The following is an 8,616-nucleotide window of genomic DNA, read 5'->3' on the forward strand; positions in this document are numbered from 1 at the left end:
TGTGTTTTCCTTGAGGGTTAATTCAGCTATTTGATGAGCTGCCTCCAGAGAATAGATTGTCTGCATTTGATGTGTCACATTGACTACAAAGGGAGAGAAAGGTACTTTGAAGTTTGAACCATTCTGATGCTCAGCTGAGCAAAACGAAAGCCTTTCAACAGTCACAGCGTTTCTTTCCGTCCTCTAGTGTCTTGAGAGGGAAACCTCTCTCCACGGCGTTGCGCCCAGGTACCGCCCCTTAACGTGCTGTATCTCACACAGTGCAGTTTGCAGGAACTCTCACATCGTATGCATGTACTATAATTATATAGTCTAGTTTGTCCAATTATCCAGGCTTTAGAAGCTCTGTAACGTAGAATGGAAATGTGGTAACTCCTCATCAAAATGGATTTATTTTACATGCAGACGGTACAGTAATATATACCTGAAAGCATTATTCAGTGTAGTTTGCACAGAACCTGCTACTCGTGAACGCACACTCGGAGACAGTCACGGAGCAGGACTCCAGTCTGCTGCTTCGTCCTGTAAAACCATGTCCACATGCATGGGCCAAACGCTGTGGAAAGAGGGGTTTTCTTATCTTGTTGGTTGCTTTATTTTCCTTGTGATGTTGCGACTTGTTGACTTAGCAACAGATGACAACTACATGATCCTTCCATGTGTGGTTATGTTATTGTTCATGTCTTTTTTTTCTTTTCTTTACCTATAGTCATGAAATGGGCTCACTGTAATAAAACCGATAAATATGGTTTACATTCTGTGTTTGATATCCATGGGTTCCAATTGCATGTTTGACAGATCTATGTGCCAAGTATTGAGTGCCTTATCTTAACGCATACCTAAGGCATCTTAAAGTGTACTGAATTTATATAATCAATGAATTATAATAAATTATGTTTTTACACCAATGATTCTGTTGTTCTGAAGTTGTAAAAACAAAATGCATAACATTTAAAGGAGAATTCCATACTAGAAGGCTTTCTTACTTTTATTTGTAGTTAAGTGTTTTGTGCAAAAGCACATTATTGGCTATTTCCTCTACCATAAGCCCTCAATTAATTTCATTGAATTTAATGGGGCATTGGGGTGCTAATTTGCTTATTTCCATCGCTCAAAGATAATATTTTTTTTGTATGTATCATCTCTTCATAATGTAAATGGTATTCCAAGCGGCACACTTTACTACTTATTTCGATGGAAATTAGCGAATTAGCACAAAAACTCAACCCCTATTGAGGGCTTATATTAGGGGAAATAGCCAATAATGCACTTTTGCACAAAATAACACCTGGACCTCTTTGGTGGGGACGTAACGACTACAATTAAAGTTAAGAAAGCCTTCTAGCATGGAATTCTCCTTTAACTAGTATGGAACACCCAATGGGACTGAAGACTTTTGACCACTACATCCAATTCATGTCATCTTAATGTTTGGCTTTTAAATAATAAGCCAGTAGCAATTGATAAAAGTTCAAAGAAGTTAAAGCCAAGAAGTGAATTAAGGTGTTGAAATGGATGACGGGGAAAGACGGCTTGTTTATCATTTATCAACCTTACAGGTTGAGAATTATGGACAAACTACCATGTAGCTGATGTCCCACCATGGCTCTCATCAATGTCATCACTACATTCTTTATTTATTTTTATTCATTTTTATCCCACGATTTTGTAACTCATTTTTCCACCCCTGTGTCAATTATCTAATGTTATCCTGGGCTCTACACACCCTTCACCAACCTGGGGAGAGCAACAGACTTGAACTCATGCTTCCTTCATGCATGAGTGTCTAAGTCGCTCCTTTACACCTGACAGGGGGAGTTTCCCTGGTTGGACGTAGCGCGTGGAAGGAACACGTTATTCCAACCAGTTCCTTTCCCCTCCATCAGGCGCCCCGGCTGGCCAGGGGGAGGCTATCACTACATTCTTAATCATTTGACTAATGAGGCTCAGTAAATGCGAGTTTCACCCATCCACTTGTTATTCACGGTCAACATTTCTGAACTGGCGATAAAATATAGATTATTACAAATATTTGAATACGATTGTTTTGTTGTGACTTTCTGAATCCACGCCACTATATTATGCCATGCTATATAAATGATAAAATAAAGTGTATTATTATTATTATTATATACATCACAAGAGTGGGTGGTTAGAGCCTCTTACTATTGTTCTAGTTGTACTCTGTATCGAACGCCTCTCCTGTCTGTCTGTCCTGCAGCCGAGAACAAGCCCATCTGGATGCACGCAGAGGAGAGGGAGGAGATGAGCAAGGTTAGTCTTTTGGTGTATTCTTGGTATTCGTGGTGATTCCATTGGAGAATCTAACAGAAACTCTAATTTTAAAGTGTGATTGTCAGAAAAGTGCACTTAACCCATTTAGGCCTGACCTCGAAATTTAAAAGAATTCTTCTAAATCCTCCAGTTTTCTGAAATAAATATTTTCACGATTTTTCAAAAATAGCAGACCTACAAGCTCGTAGCGTGTCACTCTTGTAGATTGCAATTTTCCAATAGCTAAATTATAACAATGTTTAAAACACAAAGGGGTTCCTGCCCAAAATGCGTTAACGGTATATATTCATAGGGAAATGTTACAGATTTTTTTTAGGCAAAGTCGTTTGCCAGGTGCATTTTACATAAGGCCCTGTTGAGGCATGGCATATTAGTCCTGTGTAAACACTGTGGGAATGCTGCTGTTCCTGTTTTCAAAGCCGCCACCGTTACCACTCCCCTTCACGCTGTCTTCCTCCTGTGTCTTATTTACTTCCAGGGCAAACACCGAGATAACACTCCGTACGGAGAGTATGGAGGCTGGTACAAGGCCTGCAAAGTCAACAGGTGAGACTGCAGAGCTTATACTGTATATGCTTGGGCCTTATGATGTTTTGTAAAATACACACAAAAAAACTACTATACAAGTTTAGGTTGTTATTAAACTTGTTAGTAAATGTTCCCACGAGTAAAGGGCATAGGCTCCCAAGTCAATTATTACCTGACATTCCAATGGAATACTTTTCGATGACCTTTGGAACAATCAACAGATTTTCAAGAAAGTAATTTGGTGGAACGTCACTACCTAGTCATTCACTTAAAGCATCCAAATGTAAATGAAAGCATCAAGGCTTACTGCCATTTAATATCCCACGACATGTCTTTTTCAGAATGTAACTAAATTACCATATAGATTTTTTTTGTGTTAATCAAGTAACGTATTTCCTTTTAAAATGACACTGCTAGTTTTTAATTGCTGCACTGGTAAATGGTGCATTTATATAGCTCTTTCTAGGTCGTCCTCAGACGAGCCCTCTATCGTCACTTCCAGTCATCCCGGCATTTATATAGCACGTTAATCCAAAGTGCTTCACATAGATTGTGCGTTGCATTCATCCATTCAAACACTGATGGCGGAGGAAACCATGCAAGGCCCTGCACATCGGGAGCTGTTAGGGGTTCAGAGTCTTGCTCAAGGACACTTCGACACTAACTCTGCACTGCAGAGTTACTATCAATAAAAAGGATGATTATTCCATCCTGACCTGTGTGTGTGTGTGTGTGTGTGTGTCTCTCTCTCTGCGTGCAGCCCCACGGTGAACACCACCCTGAGAAACCTGGGCGCCCTGTATCGCCGCCAGGGCAAGCTAGAGGCCGCGGAGACCCTGGAGGAATGTGCCATGAGATCTCGTAAACAGGTCAGCATTATTTCCACACCTACACACACACACACCCCCAGGCTCTGGGTTCACAACACATGAATTCAAGTTCAGACTGAGCTGTGCATGCAGGTAGATTGTTGGTCATAGTCTGTTTGCCGCCACGCTGTAAATGAACAAATGTTGCACGTTTTTTTTTGGTGGATGTGGAATATGCATTCCAGTCTTTAGGGCAGTGAATCTCATGTTATCTTTTCCCCTCCTCTCTCTGCATTGCTTTGGATTCAGAGCAACACAGTAAGTAGGTTTATTTCTAACGGATATCCTTACTAAATCTCCCTCTTCACCCTGTTGCGCCTAACAACCGCATCCATTTAACAGCAAGTTCTCCATGTGTCCTTGTCTCTGTGATGCTCTCGGGGCATGAGAAGACACATTGACCCAACCAAACACCCACCTTAATAACACCTCCATGTACTTGTGCACTGTGTACACCCGCGTCATATCATGTCGTAGTGTTAGTTAACATCTCACTGTACAGTGACGTCGTTGCGTATCGTAAGCCCTGTGCTTTGCGTTCCCTCCCTCCAGGGCATCGACCCCATCCACCAGACGCGTGTGGTGGAGATCTTGAAGGACGGGGAGGGCGACCGGCGGAGGAGCCGGGACAGCCTGTCCAACGTTAAGTATGAGAGTGGCTCGGAGACCGGCGAGGAAGTGAGTATGGGCGTGGAGTGGAACGGGGTGAGTACAGATCCACTATTGTCCAGTCCCATCGTGGCCAACTGGGCCCCCGAGGCTCGCTTATATTTTTGTCACACGACACTTTTCTGTCGCTTGACAAAACATATTATTTTAAATGAACGTCATGTATAAACTGGCCTTCACCATGTTAAATCACTGAGCTGTTGGACTGGTGCAGAGCATCCTCGGCTCCATGCCTCTGAATATGAACATCATTAGAGGAATGGAGAGTGGGTGGTTGTTATGCTCATGTTCACTCATGTCATGACGCCCGAGCTGCATGCGCTCCGATGCTTCATTTTGTCTCCGTCGCAACAACGGTGGCATGGGACGAAAATAGCCGATCTACAAGCTCACAATGCCATGTGTGTGTGTGTGTCGTGAGCTTGTAGCTTTCAGGCTCCGAGTGCTGTATCCGTACCAGTCCATCAACCCACTGTGCCCCCGTTAGGGGTTAACTGGAGAAAAAAAATCCCTTTTGGGTGAAATGCGTTCTAAAGCTGATTGAGTGTCTTGGCACACTTGACTCGGTTGCTTGATTTCAGCAGTTGTTCTTTTGCAGTGCTTGAGAATGAAAAGTCCAAACAAGTGTCTTGTTTTTAATAAGTGATTGTGTTATATGTCGCTGGTATTGCTTCTCCCGGTGGGGGCGGGGGGGGGGGTGAGGAGGTCGAAAGGCACAGGCTCATTCCGGGGCGTCATGTTTAAACCTGTCTTTGCTTTAATAGAGTCCATAAAGTCCCTTATTGGAATGATATAATATATTGGCTCTTGAGCGCAGTTGTTGGAATACCAATATCTCGCATACTCCCTCCTCCTCCCCTCACGGCAGTAAAACGGTGGGCGGACATGTAATTGTGTTTGTTTTATTACCTCGTTACGACATCGTCCACTACGGCAGAGCAGGGAGGGAGTCGTTATTTTTTTCGTCGACTACCTTTTTTCACTGGCGAAAAACTGAATGAAAACAAAATGAAAACTAAGCTATGACGACTAAAACTAAGACTGAATATATTGACAGTTTCGTCAACAAATAAAAACTAGATTCAAATGTTAGGAAGGGACTAGTGGACAAGAGATCCAGTATAAGTCATTATACAATTAGTTGCATGCTGAAAATAGCCGATCTACAAGCTCACAACGCGTTGCGCGTTGTGTGCTTGTAGATCGGCTATTTTCAGTAAGTGAAAAGAAAACAGTCACGGCATCAAGGCCCGCCAAAATACACTTTGTTCGACTAAATCAACTGTAGATTTAGTCGACAAAAAACTTGTGATATTTAGTTGACTAAAACTAGACTAAACGCTAAAACATTCCAGGTGACTAAAATGTGACATTCGAGAGACTAAAATCTAAATTTGCTGCCAAAAACAACACTGCCTGTACTAGGGCTGCAGGACCGTATAGTCTCTCTACCAGAGCTATCAGACACACAGCTATTTCCTCCTAGCATTCTTATGGGATTTGCTGTAATAGACCCGGCGTGGAATGCTCAGTTGAAGTAGGCCTGTCATGATGAGCTTCCATACAAAGCCCTGTGGGAGCAATAGGACTCCTCCACCTGATGGAGGGTAAAGGAACTGGTTGGAATAACGTGTTCCTTCCACACGCTACGTCCAACCAGGGAAACTTGGACACTCATGCATGAAGGGAGCATGAGTTCAAGTCCGTTGCTCTCCCCAGGTTGGCGGAGGGTGTGTAGAGCCCAGGATCACATTAGATAATTGACACAGGGGTGAAAAATGGGTTACAAAATCGCGGAATAAATAAAGAATAAATAGAGAGATGCCTCGTGTTGAGTCTGTGCCCGTATACTTCCTTCTACTTCCTAACTAGTGCATCCCCTTCCCTTCACCATTAAAACCCTGTGCCAACATGCATGTAGCACTGTGCCACCCTGCCAGGCCTCACCCTTAACATGCAACTCTTGTGGACCCTTTGTGTTGTCGGACATGTCGTTTTGAATTGCATTGCCTTTTTTTTCTGTTAACCAGATTGTTTTTTTGTGTGCTCTCTCCGTTGTGAGAGAGAGTAACATTTTATGTCCGGTGGATCATGTGTGTGGTTGGTGATGAATGTGTAATCTGCGCAATATGGTTTATTCTTTATTATAATATGCCGTAATCTAGATTCTGGAATGACCGCCGTAACAATGTGTCGACTCATCGCACAATCACACGCATATAAATGATCTTGAGTCTCATACCTTTAAAGGACCACTTCACCACTTTTCCTATAATTGGTCCCAACTATTGTTCATGATAAACCATTTTTTCTCATAGGAGGGCTGTGGGCAGTTCAGAAACCCGTCTACCAGTGACATCATCGATGGTGAATCCAAGCTAATAGAAACGGCAGGCTTTCTCTTCCTGAAAAGTTGCAATACAATAATGGAAGCCATTGGTCTCACGATAATAAAAATCTAAATATATTGTTTAAAAAAAAATCTGCCTAATGATGACGTCACTGGTGGACGGGTGTCCGAACTGCCCAAAGCCCTAATGAGACACAGAAAATTTGTTTTATCATGAACATTAGACCAATTATATGAAGAGATGTTGAAAAGTGGTGAAGTGGTCCTTTAGGCATAAGACACGTAACAGCATGCAGAGGATTGCTGGGTGTGTTCTGCTGGCTCTTTATATTACCCTACGGTGATGGGCTGTAAAAACAGACGTTATTATTAATACATTCCAACGGGAAGAACGTGCTCTCATTTTGTTCAGTCCATCTTGGAGGTTTGACTTAAAAGTGTTCAATTCCATCCATCCATCCATCCAACCGTTATGAAACAAATACTTGTTGCATCTACTTCTCCTAATAGGTGATTAATGTTTATAATAGAACGTGCAGTTGTACTTTTAAGATTCAATATTCTAGTCATTATCTTAGGTTCAATTTCTTCAAGGCAGTTGTCCTTTCATACTCAGTGCCAGTTGTTTTATTCGTCTTACCCCATTCTGGGGCGGGGACCCCTTTTTGGTGTTTTAACCATTATGTTATACTTTAGCTATTGAAAAATAGCAGATCTACAAGCTCACGAGCTTGTAGATCTGCTATTCTTTAACGATCGTGAAAATGTGCCGCAAATCTTTGAATATACTCTTTCAGAGTGAACGTTATTTTAACTCAAATCTTTGCTTCTGCGGGGGTGGGGGGGTCCCTGGAACAACATATTTTCAGATAGGGGTCCCACGGCCAAATACAGATAATTCTGGGGGTCCTTGACATGAAATATTGAGCACCACTGATGTAGAAACATGGGTATTTCAGAAAACTGTCATGATTTAGAAGACCTCTTTTAAATTTCGATGTCGGACCTAAATGTACTTTTTTAAAGCAGAAATTATATTGGCGGTATTACTGAGGAGCCTGCATGTCAGCCATCTTGTGGTACATTATTATTTGTTTGGGGGGGTTCCTATAGGCTGGGTGTACATTTCTGTGTGCCTGTTCACATGCATGACGCTACAATGTGCTTGTGTGGCTGTGTGTGTGTGTGTTGGCTACGGCAGACGCCTCCAGTCTTTGCATGTTTCTTTAGGTTCCTCACTCCTCCTTTGCTTCAGACGCCTTTTATCGTTTCCGTGTCTCTAACTAACCTCCTTCCTTGCTGATCACACTTGCCATGACAACCAATCAGCCTATCAATCGATCAATTTCTGTCTTTGGTGGATTGTACTCTCCCCTCTTGATCTCCCATTCTACATTCTACACAGTAAGCTTATTGGGTGGGTTTGGTAGTATAGAGAACATCAGACAATAGGTTAGACAATTAGTTAGTCATTACTTAATTTATTCTTTATAGGGTAGAAGGCTAGATTTACCTATAGTTCACATTAGGTTTCTCCTGAATGCTGCCTTCCGGTATATATGGCTTGGAAAGGAGTGGCACTTTTTGCATTTCTTTCACCATGTAGTATATTAAACGCAACATTCATTGGTCTGGAGAGGGCAGTTGTTTTACAGACGGGTAAAAGGGCATGAGGGGCTGAAGTGTGCACGTCCCTGGCCTCTGTCTGCATTGCACAGTCACTGTCTGGGCGACGTGTGCCAGCCTGTACTGGCAGCCTGTTCAGCCTCTGCCCACAGAGAGACAGACAGCTCCCTCTGCCCACAGAGAGACAGACAGTCCCTCTGCCCACAGAGAGACAGACAGCTCCCCTCTGCCCACAGAGAGACAGACAGCTCCCTCTGCCCACAGAGAGACAGACAGCTC

The 8,616-nt window shown here is 42.7% G+C and overlaps 1 protein-coding gene across 3 annotated transcripts in view; it reads left to right on the forward strand.

The window, feature by feature from the left end:
* klc1b (kinesin light chain 1b) overlaps positions 1–8,616 on the forward strand; it is a 37,687-nt gene that overhangs the window by 23,653 nt on the left and 5,418 nt on the right. For 2 of the 3 annotated variants that reach the window (XR_014569882.1, XM_083775474.1), the window contains exons 10-13: positions 2,222–2,274; positions 2,774–2,841; positions 3,584–3,692; positions 4,245–4,397. Coding sequence is in view for 1 of the 3 variants with exons in the window: in XM_083775474.1 (XP_083631600.1) it covers positions 2,222–2,274; positions 2,774–2,841; positions 3,584–3,692; positions 4,245–4,397 (383 nt within the window). In the remaining 2 variants the exon portion in view is untranslated. The remainder of the gene's footprint in view (positions 1–2,221; positions 2,275–2,773; positions 2,842–3,583; positions 3,693–4,244; positions 4,398–8,616) is intronic. The other variant, XR_014569883.1, reaches the window with a different exon arrangement.

The sequence above is a fragment of the Protomyctophum parallelum genome, assembly GCF_964188405.1.
Source record: "Protomyctophum parallelum genome assembly, chromosome: 10".
In the NCBI taxonomy this organism is placed as follows: Eukaryota; Metazoa; Chordata; class Actinopteri; order Myctophiformes; family Myctophidae; genus Protomyctophum; species Protomyctophum parallelum.